Source organism: Athene cunicularia (assembly GCF_003259725.1).
Source record: "Athene cunicularia isolate RWA chromosome 4 unlocalized genomic scaffold, athCun1 chr4_part1, whole genome shotgun sequence".
NCBI lineage: Eukaryota > Metazoa > Chordata > Aves > Strigiformes > Strigidae > Athene > Athene cunicularia.
In genome coordinates, this window is record NW_020799098.1 from 5,433,283 (window position 1) to 5,455,505 (window position 22,223).

At 39.3% G+C, this 22,223-nt stretch overlaps 1 protein-coding gene across 1 annotated transcript in view; it reads left to right on the forward strand.

Moving 5' to 3' along the window:
• EIF2AK3 (eukaryotic translation initiation factor 2 alpha kinase 3) overlaps positions 1-19,745 on the forward strand; it is a 37,619-nt gene extending 17,874 nt beyond the window's left edge. The window contains exons 4-16 of the mRNA XM_026847140.1: positions 1,381-1,615; positions 1,877-2,039; positions 3,391-3,528; positions 4,030-4,152; positions 4,731-4,951; positions 5,303-5,415; positions 6,465-6,587; positions 7,844-7,993; positions 8,995-9,763; positions 14,182-14,349; positions 14,900-15,001; positions 17,429-17,491; positions 18,568-19,745. Coding sequence (XP_026702941.1) covers positions 1,381-1,615; positions 1,877-2,039; positions 3,391-3,528; positions 4,030-4,152; positions 4,731-4,951; positions 5,303-5,415; positions 6,465-6,587; positions 7,844-7,993; positions 8,995-9,763; positions 14,182-14,349; positions 14,900-15,001; positions 17,429-17,491; positions 18,568-18,744 — 2,545 coding nt within the window. The 3' untranslated portion in view covers positions 18,745-19,745. The remainder of the gene's footprint in view (positions 1-1,380; positions 1,616-1,876; positions 2,040-3,390; positions 3,529-4,029; positions 4,153-4,730; positions 4,952-5,302; positions 5,416-6,464; positions 6,588-7,843; positions 7,994-8,994; positions 9,764-14,181; positions 14,350-14,899; positions 15,002-17,428; positions 17,492-18,567) is intronic.
• Positions 19,746-22,223: the final 2,478 nt, after the last annotated feature.

Here is a 22,223-nt window from a genome sequence, read left to right on the forward strand (position 1 = left end):
AAAGCCAAACCCAAACAACCAAAACCCACTTCATAAAGTGCAACTTTCAAAGGCTGGTTGCCATCCGTAGGTGCAGTAACTGCCCAACCATTTAGTGAAGAACTAGTCATTCCCTGTTCCGCTGCTCCCTCTTCTGTTTGCAGTGGGATTTGACACGTTGTACATCTGTAGTGTATCAGAGAGAACCTAATTAGAACTCCAGTAAAACAGCAGATCAGATGTCTGAAAAGAGAAAATCTTGGGCTCTGTGTTTCTTGGAGACTGATACTGGCAGAGAGTCGTATGTCATAAAAACATGCTTTTTTCCTTTGTACGTCTTTAAAAAACGTAGTATGACATCTTGTGCACCAGATTCCATCTGTAGTCAGAAATAGAGGTGCTTTCCTTGTGACGTGGTATGGCTGCTATGGAGTTTACAGGATAGATCTGGTTTTTTATTCCAGAGAAAGAAAAAAAATTAATAAATCAACTGAATTCATATAATGTGCCAAACTTTTACCATAAGGGTATAAATTCTTTAAGGAGACAGTTCGGGCTCCTGGTGGCTGCCAGACTGGTCCTAGGAAACTTCAGGTACCTAAACATACTGTTCAGGAAATATTTTCCCCCTTCTTGCAGTTCAAGACATGAACTTGCTGTCCTTTCCCATATGTATCTCCTCTATGGCACTGGGCTGTATCATAGAAAAAGTAAAAGAATTATTCTTTCAGTTCCTGAAAATAATTTTCAGTTTCTGCCCTAATTTGTTGGTTTACAAAAATAAAGAGCTTTTGGCTGTGCAAGACAACTCTTGTGTTCCTTAAACAGTTGTCTTTTTGTGGTGTTCACCTGTTGGACATGAGTGGTCCTGGTTTCATGAACTACCTATCAAGAGAGATTGTGTATTAGGTTGTGTGTGGTATTAAAACAAAAAACCAAACCAAAACAAAGCATCGTCCCTCCTTCCACTTGAAAAACCTTGTTTCAAATTAAATCTGCTTTATTAATGAAATGTCTTGTGTAGAATGCTGCTTCATAAATCCTTTGTACTTGATTTCATCAGCTACGTAACATTTTCCTGCTAAACAGATCCAGCTGTACTACTTGATGATTTTAATTGCCCTCTCCATATACTAACCCTTTAATGCCATTGGCCCTACTTCGCCAGCTGTTTTTTTAACTCACCCATCATATTGGGCAAGATTTCTCAGTTTGGTTTGTATTCTGGATTAGCACTCCCCCTCCTGGTACAGCTGTGTTCACCTGACAGTCTGAGAGTTTATTGTGAAAATATGGGCCAAATAAAAGTAATTCAGTTTAAGAATCTTCTGGACAGAGGATTTGGGACTTCTTTGGAATATACAAGTTGTTTCTAAAAAGTTGTTTCTCTTTTTCTTTAAGGTGGAATTTCAGTGTTGGTCACTTTGAGCTGCGTTATGTCCCAGATATTGAAACTAGAGCAGGATATATTGAGAGCAATTTTAAATCAAACATGAATAAAGAAGAAACAAAAATTATTTCGGATGTGGATGAGCAGGAAGCTATGATGAAAGATACAGTGATAAAGGTCTCGGTAGCTGACTGGAAGGTGATGGCTTTTAACAGACGAGGAGGACATCTGGAATGGGAATACCAGGTACGGGAAAAGACAGAATATTAAATGTTACAAAAGTAGATGTTTTGCAGCATCATAAATGAAGTCTTTCATCTTGGGTTTCAGGTGCTGTCTTTGTGAAGAAGCACACATCTGCTTGTAATTTTTTTCACTGAAGTTCTGACTTTGAACTGCTACATTTATTATAAATCTAAAACATGGAATTTTGTGTACATTGTTTAACATTGTTCTTGTATCTAGTTAATACAACATTAATTTTCCAGTTACCTCTCTCTTCTTCAGTTTTGCACTCCAATTGCTTCTGCATGGCTGGTTAAGGATGGCAAAGTAATTCCAATCAGTCTGTTTGATGACACAAGTTACACTGCGAACAATGAAGTACTGGAAGATGAAGAAGATCTTGTGGAAGCTGCCAGAGGTGCCACAGAATCAAGCGTCTATTTGGGTGAGAAACTGACCGTGACGTTTTCTGTAATAAATGTTACTCTTCTTTTTTCTGTTGTGTTTGTAGTAAAGCAGATTTTTCTGTACTGGTAGATTAAAATTAAGAGGAGCTGTAATGTGTCCAGTTTGATATTCTGCATAATGAAGGCGGTTAAATTTAACCCACATTGATTTCTAAAGCCCCAAAGTTGAGGCTTCATTAACATATATTCATTAACATGCCTAGAGAGGCATCTTGACTGGATTTAAAGACTTTCAAAAAGTAGAGACGAGAACACATCTCTTCCTAGACTGCTCTGGTGATCTTTGCTGTTGTCATTAAAAGTCAGAGTTCTGTGTACCCATCTTAGAAATAATGACAATTACAGAAGGTGCAGCATACCTTTGGCTATGGCAGAATTAATATATATGACTGTTTAGCCTAAACATTGATAGTTAAAATATTGTTGGGGTTTTTTTTCCCTTTTTGAAACCAAAACATTTCAAAACTGTAAATCTTCTCCATTTTGATTCTGAAGTGTTCACTGCTTCATAGTTTCTGTACATTGGAGATGGTTGAAACTTTTACAGATAGGTTTATAGCTAACAAGACAGTCCTATTGTTTGGTAAACAATAAGCAGTATCTCCCTCCAGCCTGCTAATTTGTCACATTCATTTTTTTCTTCTACACCCGTTACAGTAACTGTAGTTACCATGAGGAAATTTCAGTTAAGGTTTTGTGATGTAAGTTTTCATCCAGTTATCAGAATTCATTTGATGTGGTTTGTGACAATTTGAAATACAGTGGTCCCAGGTCCTTCTTCCTCTCAGCTGTCTGTGTGTAGAAAGGAAGTAAATGTGCTTTGGTTTTCTAAGACTTTGTTGGCCTTAGATTTTTTTTTTTTTTTTTCTGTAAGTCTTTACACCTTGTACCTTTCCTGTTAGTGGTTGCACAGTTAAAGAATAACAGTAAGAAGCAGCCAGATTGTTTCAGCTTTCCTGGCAATGGCTGTTGAAGAGTAATCTGTACCAGCATTAACAAGGGCAGGAAGTTTCAAAGAGTCTTACCTATGCAAAGCCCCAGCTGCTTTATAGCTCTTAAAAACTGCATTTTTCTGTAGCACCAGCTCTCCAACAGTGAAAATGAGATGTCCTGATCTCTTGCTTTTTCAGAACAGAGGGAACATACTACTTGAACTCATCCAGCCTAACAATCAGAGTCAGTATCTCAGATTCTCAGAATAATCATTCTATGAATATAAAGAAACTTTTTTAAAATGTTTTTAACCATATATTTTAACTGGGCAATTTTATTCTGAGGGTGAAGAGAACTAAATCTTAAGACTAATACGCTCTCTGGTTTATTACTTAGGTATGTACAGGGGCCAGTTGTATCTTCAGTCATCAGTCAGAATTTCTGAGAAATTCCCAACCAACCCAAAGGCTCTGGAATCCAGGAATGATAATGCCATTATTCCTCTTCCCAAAATCAAATGGAAGCCCTTAATCCGTAAGTAGCAATGCGGAGTTTCATTTACTGTCTTAGCTCTGAAAAACAGCACATCTTCCTGATTTCCAGTATGTTTCAAACTAGTCTAATGCTTCCAGCTGTAAACCAGTTCAGGAACTACTTCTGTGCTTTATTAATTGTTTAATGTTTTTCTAATTAAGTGTTTCATGTCTGCTTTCTTTTACTATGGATTTAATAAGGTCTTTTTTAATAATGAAATGTTGAGTCTTCTAAACCAAATTTTTCAACAAAAAGAGGAAGAAGTTTTTTGCAGTGATGTGAATATGAGTGAATTGACTTGTCCAAAACTAGTATTTTTGGCAAGGGGGAGAGGTGTTAAGTAACTGTTACCTTAAAATACCCTTTTTAATGTTTCCTTGCATTAATTTTGATTCTCATGGTCTTGTCCAAGAGATATTTTCTAAGATTATGCAATTGGAGTTCTCTACAAGAACAGAATTTTTATAACAGCTCAGAAAATTGTGTCTCTTCTGTGCTTAGATTCTCCTTCCAGGACTCCAGTGTTGGTGGGGTCTGATGAGTTTGATAAGTGTCTCAGCAATGACAAGTATTCTCACGAAGAGTACAGTAATGGAGCACTTTCAGTTCTGCAGTATCCATATGGTAAGTGGAAGTTCCAAATTTTGAAGTCTTTCAAATAGGTTTACCCACCTATTATCTGTGAAATTCAATAAATGACCATTTGATCTTAAATATATGTATTTTTTTAACATTTAATGAACTAGGAAATTATTGTCCAAAGTAGGATTTCCAGATTGTGTTGTATGTACAATTAGCACCACGCAAAGCTCATCAGAGTTCCAGAAATTGCTACTGCTGAGGTATTTTGTGTACTGCCATTGCCACTGTTAACTGGCCCAAGTGGAAAAAGCTTGTGAATTATTTTTTTCAGAATTTGCTAACGGTGCTGGAGACTCAGCTTGGTGGTGTGAAGTTTTCCATATTGAAAATATTCTGGTTTAAAGCTATTAGTGGTCAGGCTGTCTGAAGTGACAGACTTTGGGAGACGTAGTTGCTGTGGAGTCCACAACCTTGATTAACTGAATTTGCTGATGTACCATTTAAAATCGTGGGGTATGCAAACAAAAATACTCTCTGTCTGTTGAGGAAACCTGTTAATGAAAAGAAAAAATTGTTTTGCAGTTACCTACAAGTAAATCTGTGCCCTCTTTTATACACAGATAATGGTTATTACTTACCCTACTACAAGAGAGAAAGAAATAAACGTAGCACCCAGATCACTGTTAGATTTTTTGATGATACCAATTACAAGAACATTCGCAAAAAAGATCCCGTTCTTCTGCTTCACTGGTGGAAAGAAATTGTTGGCACCATTATATTTTGCATTGTGGCCACAACTTTTATCGTACGCAAACTTTTCCATCCCCATCCTTACAGCAGAGTAAGTATTTTTTTTTTCTGAATCCTAAATACAGAAGGTATTGTTCTAGTGTTTTCTTTCTGGTTTGAGTCTGCAGCGAGTAGTAGTAATAAGTTAACTAATGAGATAACAAAATCAAAAGCCTAAATTTATTGTTTAATCTATCTGTGAAGGCTGTCAGCTGCCGCGTACAGTTTGCTTAACTGCTTCAGCGAGCAGGTGAGACTGCTTCAACCATATCTGATGTCTTTGGAGATATATACACTGAAATTATTTAATGCCATATCTAGGGGTACAAACTGATCCCGAGTACTTAAGGAGTTGAATTTTTTTTGGTTTGTTTTTTGTTCTTGTTTTGGTAACCCTTGTTAGCTGCGGAAGGAATCTGAAACACAGTGTCAGACTGATAGTAAATATGAGCCCACTTGTGGAGATGTTAAAGACAGCAGCTGGAGTGATGTCAAGAACTCTGGATACGTGTCAAGGTGAGCTCAGTTCAACACAACACATACAGGGTTTTTAATCAGTGTGACAGCTAATACTATCTGAAGGAAAGAGTAGGTATTCACTTGTTCTTACCTACCCTTGTCCTAGTCCTCCAACTTTGCGGGATAATCAGGAACTGACCTAGAGAACCCTGTGACCCCGTTACCAATGGGAGATTGCAGTTATGATTAGTCTAAGCAATCCCAGAGAGTCTGCAGGATACCTGTGATCAAGAATGTTGCTCTCTTGTTTCCTGCTGATGCATGACATGGAGGATTGATTCCTGAAGGTCTTAATCAGTGTTTACTCCCTCTGTTTCTGTCTTCATGGGATAAAGCAGTCAAAGGCAATTGCAGATGGAAGCAGCTGATGATTTATATACTCTGCAGAATAAGCAGACTCTACTTGGAACAAACCTTTGCTGCTGTTTTGAAGGAGTTGGTTAAGACAGAAGAGTGTATAGGGGCATGTCCTGATACTCTGGAGAAAATGTGATCGTTTCCTGTACATTTGTATCTCACTGGAAGTAAGAAATAGAGTATATAAAATGGCAAAGAATAAGAAAGGTAGTGAGATTTAAGAACAGTGATGTTTTGGAAGGGATGCTTAGAAGGACTAGTTGCAGAAATAGTTATTTGGGGTGGGGTTAATGCAGGTCATGATTTTGAAAATACTTAACTGTCACCACCTAGTTTAGGTATAGAAACTTAGGCTACATACTCATGGGCCTGATCCATTAAGCATCCAATCTGATATTCTGAAAAACTTCAGTTTGTCATCTGCATACATAATGGACCTTGCTGAGCTGTGATAGACACTGGATAAATGCATAATCAGCAACTGTCCATCTCCTAAATAGGTAACCATCTGATTGCCTCAGTGGGTGAACAGGGAAAAAAGATGAGAAAAGCTTCAAGCCGCTCAGCATGTTTTGCCTGTTCAGAAATACTTCACTCTTAGTCATAAATTACTTTCTATCTGTACTAATGCATTTTTCTCCTCTGTCCTCCCTCCATTCTGTCCCTTTCTCACACATTTTTCCTCCCAGGTATCTGACAGATTTTGAACCAATTCAGTGTCTGGGTCGTGGAGGTTTTGGAGTAGTTTTTGAGGCCAGGAATAAAGTGGATGACTGCAACTATGCCATCAAAAGGATCCGTTTACCTAACAGGTAATCAATGAGTTTGCTCAGATATAGAATAAGTAATGAATGAATAGTGGGATCCCATCCTACACTGAACTATCTGTTCTGAACTGATTTTCCAGATATTACATTAGGATGAATGACATACTTGTTAATGGGGGGGGGGTGGGGTGTGACTTCGTTTTGGTATTGAGAATTTGGCGTATATAATCACAGCAGAAGGGTGACCTGCTTGGCTAAAATACTTGCATAGCAGGACCCTTGTGAGGATGCTGCGGCTACATGGGAACTCCATTGATTTCCTTGATGAATAGAGTCTTTGATAACAGGACCAGTTATTTGTAGCTCTGTTAATTTGCTTCTCTCCTTCCTCTCCTTACCCTTCCTACTCCACCTTCTCTTTCTTTTCTCTCTTCCTCACCAGCTTTTCTGACTCCATTTGTCCATTTGTTTAATTTTCTGGTCCCACAACCCCTACCTTTTCTTTCAGTCATAGGTGGTCAAGCCATGCTGCTGAATTACCCTACACAGAGCTTGCAGCAGTTCCTTTTAGTGGGAGATGGGAGACACTGCTTCTGGAAATCTCAAGTTAGAACAGCAACAGGCAGGCCAGTAGAGGGAGGGGGTAAAGCTATGAAATCTAGAATTACTATTTTTTTTGAATGTGTTAAATAAGCGTGACTACTTAAGATTTTTGTTCAGAAACTTAAGGTAGCCTAAATTCATGTTTTCAAAGCGTGTTCAAACCCATTAAATAAAACCATCTGACTTAATTTGATCCAGTTATGGTCTTATGAAGAGAGATTATTTATTTCAATAAGATAGCAGGCTACCTCCTTTCCTGTCCATAGAATGGAGATAGTATTTATGCAGTCTCCTTATGTTATGCCAATTAAAGAAATACTAAGGTGTTACTGTCTGTCATCTTTTGCATCAGTGTCTTCTACATCCCTGTAGAATATTGCTTTTAGTGGTGGTTTTTCTATCCTTCTAAACAGTTGAGAGCAAGATGAACCTTTTCTTCTCAGTTTTGCTGCCTGTAATTATTTGAAAAGGGATGACTAAAGACATAGCTGTTATGAGCACATACTGCTCCTCCACACTTCTAACCTAAAGGAGTTACTCTGGGGACTTTAAGACATACCTGTCTTTTGGTGTGAAGAGCAGTACTACTGGCTTGGTTTATACTGGGCTAACTTTGATTACATTCCTTTGCAGAAATTTCTGTACTATGCTGTTGCTTTATGTGACCATGTCTCTGTTCTCTTCACCCCAAATTGTAGGGAGCTGGCTCGTGAAAAGGTGATGCGGGAGGTCAAGGCGTTAGCTAAACTTGAGCATCCGGGTATTGTTCGCTATTTCAATGCATGGCTGGAAGCTCCACCTGAGAGATGGCAGGAAAAGATGGATGAACAGTGGTTAAAAGATGAAAGGTAGGTTGTGGAGTTTTAAACAATTGATTTTGAGATTGTGCGTCAGCAGAACTGGAGAAATGGTAGATGATCCAGGAATATGGAGAGATTGTAGGAAATTGATGGTTACTTAGTTAGCCTGTCAACTTTTCAGTTGAACAACATACAAATATATCATACGTGCATAGTGTTTCTCAGTTTTGGGGTCCTCTTGTGTTAAGGTCATTCTTTCAGCGTAGGAAACATCTTGTAGTTAATTTAACTTCCATAACTGAATCTTCGAGTGATTGGGAGGTTGGAGCTTTGCTATGTTGATTCAGTTTTAAACTTTGGAATCTTTGTTGTTTTTCTTCCTTTCCTTCTTGCTTTCCTGCTCTTTGTTTACTTGGTTTTGATGGATCTGATTCAGTAGTCCAGTGTTTCAATAAACTTATTTCAGCAGAAACACATGAGGGATAATCGGAGTGATGATTTACAAAGCTTTTTAGAAGAGGATTAAAAATGGAAAATTAGATAAAGGAGTTAGGACATTAAGAGAAAGGAAAAAGTGGATGTATGTTAGCATTTAAAGAATGAGGCCTAATAAAAGACTATTTAGCGGTCTTATAATAACATCTTAACAATTTTTAGAATATAGTGATCTTTATATTTCAGGGATCAAATTAACATTTCACAGCTGTAATTTTTCCAAGGCACTTTAAATAGTCATTGCAATGCATGCTCTGAAGGACTGAATTTTTTCAAGCTGAAGATGAGCCTGATTGCACATTGGAAATCCAGGCAGTAGAGCTTGCTAAATTTTCCTTTATCAACACTCTTGTCTCAGTGAGAAAACATTATCTCGCTAAGAAAAGGGGATACTAAATGCTGGTTATTAGTGATTCCCAGACTTGGGTAGTCATTTACCGTTATGGTATGACACAGTTCTCAGAGGTTAACAGTTGTTAAAACCTGGCTTTTGAAAATGCATTTCTAGTAGAATGAAGTTCTGTGGTATTGATCTCTCCATTTTGTTCTTCTAGCACTGATTGGCCACTCAGTTCTCCCAGTCCGATGGACGTCCCATCATTTAAGATAAGAACAGAGCCATTTTCTACAAAGGAGCACATTGAAGTTATTGCCACTTCATCAGAGAGAGTAAGGTCCGTGGGAATACCCTGTGGTCAGTCCGATTCATCCGGAAGCCAGTTTTCTCCCCTGGAATTTTCTGCCACGGACAACAGGGACTTACACCAGTCAGAAGATCCACTGTTAAACCTTCAGGACAGTGTCCTTACAGGCTGTGATGTAGAAGACAGTACTATCAACAATAACGAGCTGGGTCACTCCTTGGAAATTTGTTCTTCAGCTGTTCCTGTTGTACACCTGAGGGAAGGGACCTCATCTTCTATTGTGTTTGAGGATTCTGGTTGTGGAAACGCTTCTAGTAAGGAAGATAAAGTTGATGTTTCACATGATGAGAGTCTTTCTGAGGATAAGGCAAAAAGTACAAAGGAATCTGATAACAAGAAATCTGCTTCAGGAAGTCCCCTCTCTGTTTCTCCTCCAAGGCCAACAAGTTTAAGCCTGGACCTGTCTAAAAATATTGCCGAAAAAGTCAAGCCCACCTCTCCAAAGGTGTATCTTTACATCCAGATGCAGCTCTGCCGGAAAGAGAACCTTAAAGACTGGATGAGCAGAAGATGCATGATAGAGGAGAGGGAAAGGACAGAGTGTCTGCAGATATTTCTGCAGATAGCTGAAGCAGTTGACTTTCTGCATAGCAAAGGATTAATGCACAGGGATCTCAAGGTTTGTATTGATAGGCTACTGTAGGAAATATGTTGGGGTTGTTTATTTCTTGGCATGATCATCAATGAATGCCTGAACTTTCCAAATTCTGATTGTAACTGGTTATCTCACTGACTGTGTCCTATAAGCAAACTTTTTCTGGTTTAGTACTGTGAGATTATCTTTGGAGCTATCATAACTTGCATTATTTGTGCCCAAAGTATCATACAGAAGTCTCTGGTGCTGTAAAATTCCTAGAATGCATGGATTTCACTCAAATGGCATCACAGGGTAGCTCTCCCTCCACTACGTTACATACTTGAGCATCAGCAGTTCCAAATTTGACTGCTCCTAATACAGCAGTGCCAGGCTGTTTAGCTCAGTGTCAAGTTATGCTTTAAGCTGACAGATCATGAGTATGTGGATACAAGTAAATTTTTTTTTGTATGGGGGAGTAATATGGCACTGAAGACAAATCCTACTAAAATAGCTGACTCTTATCAGTGATCTCAGCATGGGTGTTAAAAAAGCTGAGTTAACGTCTGTACAATAATCTGGAGGTGCAGAGCTCCAGGAAATAAACATTATTCATTCATTATTGCAATTAAAGTTTTTCTTACATCAAGAATTCTTGTACCTGGCACAGATCAGTTGCATTTGGTTTATGGCATTTTTAATTCAGGTTCTTTATACGGGATTGTTCATTGCTGAGCTGTGTGGCAAAGAAAGTTATTTTGGATCCTGTTCTACCATTTCAAGTGAAGCAGATAATTGGCAGTGTTAAGTGGACTCGATGATCTTCGAGATCTTTTTCAACCTAAATGATTCTGTGATTCTAATTCTGGTGTTTTTCTCCTTCTTTCTAAGGCAATACTGCCTAAGAGCAGTGCTGTTACTCCTGATTAAAGAAAGTAAAAATTGAGTATTACTGCTCCAGGATTGAAATGTAAACTGTCCTGGAGTGGAATTCTGAGTCAGTGCTGACTATCACAATGCTTTCTGTAGGATTCATAATCTTTTTAAGGTCTAGTCTAAGAACAACCAAACAGTTAAGACTGGGAAAGGTGGTTTTTAGCTCGTTTTTTACATAACTGAAGTAACTTTTTGTACCTTTCTTTCATTTTGCTTCTGATTCTGTTAGTGCCTAATCTTGATGGAACTTTTAGGCCTGGAAGTGTCAGTGTGTGTTACCAAATACCAGAATTTAATTAAAGAGCCCATCTGAAGTTAGTCTTACTATATTAATGAGCTCTGAGAAGTGGATTGCTTTTGCCAAACAGTGGAGAGGCAGCTCCTGTTTCTCTTCGCTTATTTAAGAAGATGTTAATACCTACCTCAATGGAGTAAATACTGAAATGATTATAACTGTTATTGTAGCTTCTCAGCTGGTAATCATTTGATATCAGTAGAAACAAAAGATAAAAATGTCATTTCAGCTGTGGCAGTAAAAGGAGATTCAAATTCAGTAACCGTGAAAGGGTATGTCAGAAGAACTCGAACTCATGCAAGTATTTTCTTTCCCCATCAGCATTAAGCAATTACGTTGAACTAGTTACCTGAAAGATCTTTAGTGTTTGAGAAACCAACCAGAAAAGTAATTAAATCTCTATTCTAATATGTTGCCTGACAAGTTAATTAATAACCTTTCTTAAGAACACTGTCATTTGTAGCTCTGTAGTCCTTACTGAGATCACTGTTCAGTAAAGCTTAGGTAGATCTTCACTTAAAGCCATATTACTCGTCATCACCAGTTGTGTAGCATTTTGGTGGAACATCTTAAAAGTTCAGTATTGGCAGCAATTTGAACAGGAGATCTTACTTTGTTTACCTCGGTATAAACAACTTGGAAAGGCTCTCCCTGAACAAGCAACTTCTTGCTTCAGAAAACTTCCCATGCTTTTATATATGTTATTTTTGGATCCTGGAAGTTTGTCTGTTATGTGTTAATTTGGTTAAAACAACAGCTATTATATTTAATTTTTTCTATAGTTTTCAGAAGCTTCTAGGAGCATATCTCACCTAATTTTGTAATTTGTCCAAGAGATTGGTCATGCAACCCTAAATTTGTGCCAGCACTAAAGCAAATAATGTGCAAAGCTGGTTTTTGTCTTTGCTAGAGGCAGAGCTAGCTGATAGCAGAGGCCAGTTCTTGCTCCCGTTGGTACCAGCAAAAACTCTGACCGATGTGAAAATGAATTTGTATGCATGCGTCTTTAAAGATTCAAGTAGATGTTTTAAATGTTTAAATTAACAGTGCACATTAAGACACATTAAGTAGTAGGCTCCTACTGATCAGAGATACCATAATGACAAGATGGCAGGAATTTGGGTAGGCAAGTGAATAGGTCACAGTTCAAATTCTTTTGAAGAAAATGAAATATAGAAACAGAAGTCTGTCTGTCAAGTGAATTTACTGTTACTCCCAGGATAAGCCACTGGTCATGCTTGACAGCTCAAAAGAAATTGAGTTTCACAGAACTGCAAGAACAGTCTTAGATATGTTTTGTAGCATTAATTGAATTAAACAGTAGTTTTCCAGATGTGTGAGCAGCTTATTCATATCTCTTAAAAAAAAAAAAAAAAAGGAATTCTTATTCTGATTGAAGAATCTGGAGAGAAACTTCTTTGTGCAAATGGCAAGATAAGTAAACTAGAGGGTGGTTGTATTCTTACGATGTAAATCAAAATTGTGTGCATCTGCCTGAAACTTCCTTTCTCTGAATGTGGTCTTGATGGCTTATTTTTGCTGGCAGTTTGCAATAGCAGAGAGTGCATTCTCCTTAATCCATAGAAACTATATGCCAGCTCATTCAGAGACAGTCTGTTTTTAGCCAGAGAAGTACAAGAAATAAAACTTACTGTTAAGAAGTTTTATTCTGTGAAGCAAGACAGATCTTGTTGATTTCTTGTGTGTTTGTTGGAGGAGGAGGGAAATGAAGATCAAGGCAATGGCATACAAATCCCTAATGGAGATGTTTGTGCCTTCAGCATTAAAATTCTGATACAAAGATTTTTGACAACGTGGGTGTGGGTGTGCAGTCAGAGGGTGGGTGCTGTATAGATGCTTCAGAGAGAGCTTGGAGACTCTATGGGTTTACAGGGTAGTAGCTTTTGTGTACTAAATCATCTGTGACTCAGAAGGACATGACTTTCATTACAGGAAAATATAACGGGAGATAAGACCTGGCTCAGAACGCAGTTTTAGCAGAGGATGTGGGCACTGAGGAGCTAACAAGTTATATCTATCTATTTCTGTAGTGCTTATCAACGAGCTGTCTGTTACTTAAAAAAAAAAAAACCAAGATTCCTTTTTTTCTGTCTTGTTTCTCTCTTGCACAGAGTAAATTTGACTTTAACTGAGGAAGTCGAGTGAACTTTGAAATAGGTCAGCTTTGTAGTCCTTTAATCTTGTGGAAAAATACTGCCCTCTATCTGTCTGCCTCCTCCTGTTCAGGGTTTATGTCAACAAAGCACGGACCATGTTCTCCCAGCCTTGAAAGTCCAGGACCTCTGAGATGATCTTGCCCAGCACCACCTGCCTCTTTACCACACCTCAGCCATTTTCCTGTACATGATCCTGCTGCTTCTTGCCCATTTCAGGATCAGGCTGTTTTTCTCTCAAAACTGTGTGTCTGTCTTTAGTTGTAACTGAGGTGGAGCAGTCATGTTTCAAAAAAATAATCATTCATCTGGTGTGCACTGTTATATCAGCCAGAATGCAGATCTCTTGAAAAATTGAGTTATGTACCATTAGCAAGGGGGCATCTCAGTTGCAGTCTCCCTTTATCAGTAGGTTAAGCCAAGGATGGCAGTAAAATTAAGTCAGATCATCACTTTTGCTGCTCTTGTGAATTGCAAAGTTCTTAAGCTTCTATCACAAATAAACTTTTAATTGTTATGTAAACAGCTCTTCCCACAATTAAACTGCACAGTACCAAGAGAAAAGCAGAGCTTGTTCCCAGACTTCCAGTATATCTCAAATTTAACATTGAGATGACGTGCTACATGCTGGTTGATAATATTGCAAACAAGTTCAGCGCTCAAAGATTAGAATAAAAAGACTAGGAGTTGGAACTCCAGCATCTGGTGTGAATTTGCCATGTGATGGAGAGTTGGATAACTTATCTGTGCTGTTCCCAAGGGCTGTTGTTGACTTTTGTGTATGTTACTCAGCAGACCTATGTAGTGCTGGTAAGCCTCTACTGGACAACAAGAAATGAGCAGCCTCAGTTTCAGAAAGGGAGACTACTTAATGCAGGCGTAACTCCTTTTTCCTGAATAGCTAAAATTCTTAGCTGGTTCTGCTAACTTGATGTTTAATGAGCATTTTTAGCCTTGACAGCATGGTTTATCTGAATCAGAACAAAGTGTTGCTTCTACTTAAACACCGATACTGATTACTTACATACTCTTTTCTTTTCACCTGTTTGTTTTCTTAGCCTTCCAATATATTTTTCACAATGGATGACATAGTAAAGGTTGGGGATTTTGGACTGGTAACTGCTATGGACCAAGATGAGGAGGAGGAATCAGTACTTACCCCAATGCCAGCCTATGCCAGGCACACAGGACAAGTAGGGACCAAACTCTACATGAGCCCAGAACAGGTTTGTGCTCTCAGGTCTAAAGCTGTATCTGGCAGTGCCTGGAAGACACCCAGATTCCCAGCAGCTCAAAGATCAGGCATTCTTTCTAGTAAATCGTTCCAATCAAGTTACTTAAATTCTTTCTCATCAAAGTAGAGTTTTGAGCTAAATTGAATTTTTAAATTAACATTTTAATATATATTTATTATAGAAAAAAAAGTGGCTAATGATTCATACTTGAACGCATTCATTTATTGTGTTTTTAATATAGTGTAAAGATAACTGTATAATATTCAAGTTAATTGAGCAAGAACGCACTTATTGTGCATGAGGTTTAAGTAAGTTGAAACATTTTGCCTTGCAGCTGGATCTGCAAAGATGAGCTGGTGATCAGGACTTTGCTCACCCGTGCTCATTTGATGATGTTTGCTGGTGTGCCTGTCCTGCAGTTTTCAGCTCCGTGCAGGGCCAGTCAGTTCCATATGTTGACTTGAAAGGGTGTTGTTTACATTGCACATAATTACATGCAGTGAGTAGCTTGACTGACCTAACCCTGATTTTGAATTTTCAGATCTGTGGGAACACCTATTCTCACAAAGTGGATATCTTTTCCTTGGGACTGATACTCTTTGAGCTGCTTTACCCTTTCAGCACACAGATGGAGAGGGTCAGGGTATGTATGCTGTTTGGATTATCCTAAATTTGATCATTTGTTTAAAATAGCTGTTTGCTTGGTGAAACACTTGCAAGAAGTTCTTTTAGTTTTGAAAAAGCCTTGCAATTAGGAGCACAACTTCTTTATCAGCCTTGTACAGACCCCCTGAATCTCAGAAAATAAATTGCAGTCTTCCTAATCTGTGCAGCTGAGTTGAGGCCTTAATTTCTGTACAAAGCTCCTCTGTTGTCAAGCCAAGTAAGAGAAACTATTGAACTAGGATATCCAAGAACTCAAGCAACAAATACAGCTTGTGACTTTAAGCCTACCAGCTTGGTTTTCGTTCAAAAATTGGAAGCATGCTATGCATTTTTATCATTTCTTCCTTCATTTGCATCTGCAGTGCTTTTTCACCCAAAGCACTTAGTAGAAAATTGTTGTTTCTTATACTGTCATAGCTGTGAGTCTCACTCAGCTTCAGGCACAATCTTCCCAGTAACTGATAGCCCTTCACTGCATCAAATGTGGATTTGAGAGGTTTGATGGTGCATTACAACTCTTCCTTGCTGTTAAAATGCATGTGAGATTCATCTTGCTCAAGAACAAGTTCATCAAGAACAGGGGCTACAGTCAGAAAGGTTTTTCCTCTTCTGTCTGATGAGCAGTGACCTATGCAGGAAAGAAAGAGTAGTCATAACTTACCATTTGTATGTGCTTGGGAATTTAAATTCTCATGTGAAGATGGATTGTTTTTAGCAGAGATGTACAAAGCAATTTGAACCCCACCATGAATACAGCCTGACCAAATGCTGGTTGCCTTCTCTTGCTTAAAATGCTCAGGCTTTTTATGGTACAAAAGAGGGTAGTCTAGAGGAGGAATGACAGTGCTTAATTTGAACCCCTTTCACTGAAACCAATTTCAGTTTCCCTAAGTAAAATCAGTTTTACTGAGACACATACCCAAGAGCTATCCTGGATAGGCAGGATCTCCTTCAGTAGTGACTACAAGCTTGACCCTTTCAGTTTTTTGTCACAAATACAGAAGCAAAGCAAGTAATCAGAGTGAATCCTAGAGTCATAGAATGGTTTAGGTAGGAAGGGACCTTAAAGTATCATCTAGTTCCAATCTTCCTGCTGTGGGCAGGGACACCTTCCACTAGATCCCCATCCTAGAATCCCAAATTGCATCAAACTCCAATGTTTTACTTCATAAGAGAATGAAAAGACTGCTCCAACTTCTCCTGTGATTTTTCACTGCCGTTCCACTCTTTTTGATAAAATAAGAAAGAACCCCCCACCCCTTTATTGTCAAATTTTGGAGTTTAGCTGCTTCAGTAGTTGTTTCCACATTGTTACACTGAAGTTTGCATTGGCATCAGCCAAGCATTAGCACTACTTGCTGAAGCAAAACATGCTCTGCCTGATCAGGGAGCCCAGCAAATTCTAGGAATCTGTGACAAGGGCTGGGGAAAAACCCAGAGGTGGAGGCTGAGACCTGCCTCTGTCTCAAGCTGTTAGCAGTTAGTCTGTGGCAGTGAAATCCAAATTAGGTGTTTGAAAACAGATCACGAAATGCAGACTGAATTGGTAGTGGAGAACAATTTTTTAAAGCGTTTTATTGTCATAAAACTCGGTTCTTTTGAACAGGGGTTTGACTAGTGCCTATCACTATTAATTGGTCAGTTTATACTTTCAGTCAAATAATAGTGAGTTGAATTTTGGTTTAACTTTCGAATTCTTTATTTTGTTCTCAAACTTTTGTAAAAGGAGATCTTGCCTAAAAGAAATTAAGTGCTGAATATTGCCCTTCAGCGCTAAAAACATGCTAGAGTCAGTCATGGGTGGCTGGCAATTGCAGGACAAATGCACAAGGCAGCCTGCTGCAGATAATTGTGTGCCTGAACATGGGAGAATTACTGTCACTAGATGGAGCCAATGTGCTTGTTACGGAAGAAACTAAAGGAGATCAACTGCCTTTTAATGACACAGAAATACGCAACATGAACTGCTTTCGAAACTGCTGATAAATCTGCTCGTTAGTCCATAAATATTAAAGACTAGTGCTTACATTGTTAAGACAGAGACAGTAATTTCTTACGTCTTAATACTGGTATAAGTGATCTTGGTGATTATGGGTGGTGCACAGGTTTGTTGACTTTGAACCAAAGTGAGGAAGTACAAGTTTGTGTACCTGGCTGATTTAAAACTGCAGAGATGAGAATTTTTGTAACATGATTCCTATTTCAGGGTGTTTACCTGGGGAAGCAACAACTTGCCCATTTAACTATGTTGTGATTTTTTAACCACTAAAGCAAGACTTGAAAGCAATTTTTATGTTTTCCATCAGGCTGATTTGTTTGCATATTTTTTTGAAGAATAATAGAGTAATACTACTGAAGAATGGCATTTTGGAAAAGTTACATGTTTTTCTTAATATTTTTGCAGACTTTAAGTGATGTTAGAAATTTGAAGTTTCCACCATTGTTCACTCAGAAATATGCACAAGAGGTAAGTATATCTGATGTGATTAATTGTAGCTTTTTCTTCCTTTGTAGCTTTTTTCTTTGCTTTCTAATTGCTTTGTAGATAAAAACTGAGAAAAAAAAATAGCTTTCATGTTAAGATGCATTTCTCTATCCCTGTACTTTTCTGTGTTTCAAAGCTGTAACATTATGATAATGTGGATGATGATACTTCTGTCACACAGTTTTACCTCCATTAACTATTTAATATTACCTGTCTTCCCTTTGCCACTTGCTGTCATTCATTTCATGTACATCCTGACATGATTTCTTGCAACAAATCCGTATTCACAAAGAGAAATTGCAGAGTTCTGGACAGGTAAAGGAGAGGCTATAGGTAGCACTATGGCAGTATGGGATCTGACTCCAAGAACTAGATCTCCCAAGAGGGAAACCAGATGAGCAAATTGTGCTGTGATCTTATTAGTCAGATCTTTAAAGTGATACAGTTGCAGATAAAGAGGAGGTGATCTCCAATAAAAAGCTGAGATGCTTTCAGGTGTTCATGGTAGCTTCAGAGCAGCAGCTAAATGAGACTAGATTTTCTTGCTTTACAGCTGCAGGCTGCCCTGGGGGATGTGATGTGCTGTGCTCAGCTGGAGCAAGACACTAATTCTGATTAAATTTGAGACATATTCAAACTACCTGTATATTTAAAAGAAAACCTCTGATTTGGCATGGAAAATTACTGTGTGGCTTAAAACATGGTGGGTTAAACATGAAGCTAAAAATTACCATTAATTATATTTCATATGTTTTAAAATTTTTTTGATTGCAAATAACATAAAGGTTCTGTAACTCTATTGAATCTTGGATCAGATTTGATTTGTCACGTTGATCGTGGTCCTTGACAGTAAAGACAGTTTCATGTATGCACAGTGATACATTTTCAAATATTTAATGCACTTGTGGCAACTGTGCCAACACACTAATACCCACATTACTCAGAAGAAAACTGGGGACATCTTTCACTCATTCATACAGCCACAGTTGAAGTCAAAACACAAAATAAGAAAGAAATTATGAATTGGTTCACCTAACACATGTCACATTTTCTTTTAGTACACCATGGTGAAGGACATGCTCTCTCCGAGCCCCACTGAAAGACCGGAGGCTGCAGCAATCATAGAAAATCCTGTATTTGAAGACTTGGAACTCCCACCAAAACCAGTGCTTAGGCAGAGGTCACGGACAATGAGCTTATCAGGAAATAAGCATTCCAGACAACCAAGCAAATAACTATCCTCAGGATCACTTCTTCCACTCAGCAGGTTTTACAGGGATTGTTCAGCAGAAGGATCCTATGATGCAGAATGTCTATCTTGGAAATAGTTTACTTAAACTTTTTTTGCCATGTTTAATGTATAAGACGTGTTGGACAGATTTTCGTTTACTTTGACAGCCAACGAAAGCCAGTAACCACACTTTTCACATTCCATTTTTCTTATAGGTGGATGGGTCCAGCTACTGTGCTTTACCAATGTTGTGCTCCATTATTGTTTTTTGGGGTTTGGGGTTTTTTTTAAGCTTGTAAACGTCAGCTTGCTGGGTAAGTGAGAGATCTGTAACATGTAAATAGAATTAAAATACTGTATTTTTATAGAGCAAATTACAGTCTCTAAGCCTAGTGAGTATCTATCCAGATCACTTGCTCTGGTGAAATTAAGATGATTTTGAAATGAACTATGACTCCATTTTTGTCCCTGGTGGGTAAACTGGGAATCTGCACTATTTTTAAAGCAAAAAAGTACCACAGTTGTACATACTGTCACTCTCCATAGCCGGTCATTAGAGGAAATCGTTTCATACTTCTGCACTATAGTAGATCTTAGGGAATGCATTTTATACAGATAAACCTCTAGAGAAGGAAAAGGAGCTTTTTGCCATTTAAACATGGGTTTATACGTGGTGCTTGGAAGAGCCATAGTAAAAATTATGTACAAAAATGTTGTGATTCTGAAAAGTTAAACCTAATGAAGTCATACATGTCGTATGTAATCTTGTAGATTTGGACTTTTTAAAAAATCAACTGGTAGGCATTTGTGTAATCTGCTAATTTAACTGCCTAATGCCATGCTTTTATTTCTCATTGTAAATATGTTAATTTTTATTTATAAAATACAGAATCAATCCATTTGGGTTGGTGGTGTACAGAATGCACTTGCTGTAATTGTTGAGTGCATTGATTATTGTGACTTCTTTCAAGTCTAAATGATTTAATAAACTTTTTTTATTTATAAAAAAAAAAAAAAAAGCCCAGTAGTTGCTTCTGTTCAAAGCCTGTGTCGGTGCCTGCTGCAGGTGGCAGCCTCGTGCAGTTGGAACAGGGTGGGCACTGCATTTCTGTAACCTGCTTTGTTTTCCTGTCTCATCCTTGCACAGTGAATGTGATGATGCAAAGATGCACATGCTGCTTGGCAGAGACACTGTCTGAAGAGAGAGGGGAGCCCAGCTCCCCTAAACTGGCCATCTCTCAACTGTTAACAGAGAGGGAAGTCTTGAAGCGGTAATTGTTACGGGTTCAAATCCTTCTGGGGATCACTGTACTGTGGTGTACAGCTACCAGTTAAACCAGTGACACTGCAGCCTTCTGATAAAGCAGTGATGGGTTACAAAGATTATCTTCCTTGTGCTCTTGGATAACTCCTAGATATTGGCTTGACCAGTTGAAGCCAGAATGCTGCAGTGAATATTTGGTCAGAAACAGAACTTTATTGAATTTAGCTGGGTTAAAACAGAAGTGTGTCCTCTTGCTTTGGATTTCCCTGTTAGCATCAGCTGTAAACACAGTTAAATGGCCACGTTTGAAGCCTCTCTAGCTTCCCTGCCAGTTCAGTGATTACAGGTGGAGCACAGGAAATTAAGAATAAGGTATTTTTAACTTGCTGCGTATCTGTGCTGGATATGAGTAGCTGTGTATTCCAAGGGCCCTGCAGCATTTCAGTACCAAAGATGGCATTACATGTTCACCCTGGGTGTGTCCGTGTATTCTAGGATGTTACACTCACCCTGGAAGGCATGTACAAATCCTACCCTGTGTGGTGCGTGCCCAGCCACAAAAACACCTGGCCGCATTTAACTGCCTGTGTCAGTGAGTCTTCACTTCTCTTAACACTGGATGCTGGAGTGTTGTCCCAGTCTTTGCTCCTTTTTGCTCCAGGGTTTGACTAAGCAAGTCTTTTCCCTAACCAGAGAGGTTTTCCTCTGAATTTGGGTCTCACTTGCAAGCACTCACTTCCCTGCCTCTGGCATCTCCACTTGCTCTGCCCCACCGCTGCAGGAGGAGGACACTTCTCTGTGCGATGAAATATCCACCTGGCCTTCAACACCCCCATCAGCTCCAGGACTATTTTGCCAGCTCTTCAGAACCAGGCTACCCAGAGGGGTGCGCCTCCTGGTTCTTTTCCTTCTGTAAGTCGGGTTTTAATTATACTACACTTCACTATTCCATCCCTGTCCTGCCAGATGATTCAGCCAGCTCAGACCATGACTGGTCATGACAGGTCAGCCATGACTGAAAGACCTAAAGGCCTTTGGTCTGTTGTGCATTTCCTCTGTGCTCACATCCTGGAAGGGAAAACAGTGAGGGCAGGGTTTTCTCAGCTCTCTGAGTCCATCCTAGTCTACATGACTGCCCTGGTCGCGAGAACATCTGACGGCTTGTAGACAAGTTTATTTGCCTTTCATCTATAAACCAACTATCAGCCTGTCTCAGGTGTTCCTGTGGCCATGGAAATTGGGGTGCACCTTCAGCTTACAGCCCTGCAAAAGGGAGCCCTGCTCTTGGGCTGTGCAGCACTATGGTCCTAGCCTGTTCTTGCAGAGGATGTTGCCTGTCCCTCAGTTCCCTTCCCCATAGCTCTTGGGGCTGAAACACAGTTCCTTGTCCTCTTTTATCAGAATGAAATGGGTGGCAGGAGCAAGAATCCTGCCTTGTACATCTTTGTGCCCACTGGACCGAGATGCTTCCCCTGGAATAAGAGTGTGATTGTGTATCTTCACTGCTTCCATGTTGTTACTGGAGCTGTAGGAGCTGGGAGACCTAACCCACTCCATGAAGAGTCATTTGACAGGAGTACCAGTGTTGCAAGCCCAGCTCAGGGCTGTTTCTTCTACCAGGATCTTGAGAGAGAACTTCTGGCCCTGTACCAGTGCTTTCAGCAGCTGAGCTGCTCCTGGCAGTAGCTATTTGCTTTTTGTGACACCTCTGAGGATGTCCTCTGCTATGTTTGAGCTGGAAGAGCAGGACTCAGGACTTTTACTACACCCCCACTTCTTTATTTATTAACAAAGTGACATTCTTCACCCCTCTGAGTGCCTCAGTCCAGTAGTTTTAGCATTAAATGTTAGCCTGGATATCTTTCTGTTGTGTTTGCTTGACTTCCCAGGCTGCAGAAGCCTTGCCTGTCCCAAGTAGGTGATTGAGCACTCTGAAAAAGCCCTGAAGTGTTTCATGTCCATGGAAGATCAGTCTAAGAGCAGGCTCTGAGTGCAGTGACTCTCCCATGTTAAACCAGAGTGAGACCCCACCGGAACGGTGCCAGGGGAGGTGATGGCTGTTGGCTTGAGCAATCACCAGTGCTACAGAAAAGCTGTGGTCCTGGGGGCTCAGCTCCTGCTTTTACTCACTGTTATGATGCTTCAGAGATGGTCAGAAGCAGTTGTGTGTTTTCAGGGTAGTCCTTCAGTAAGGTACTCCGTGGCCCTCCTGTGGGGAG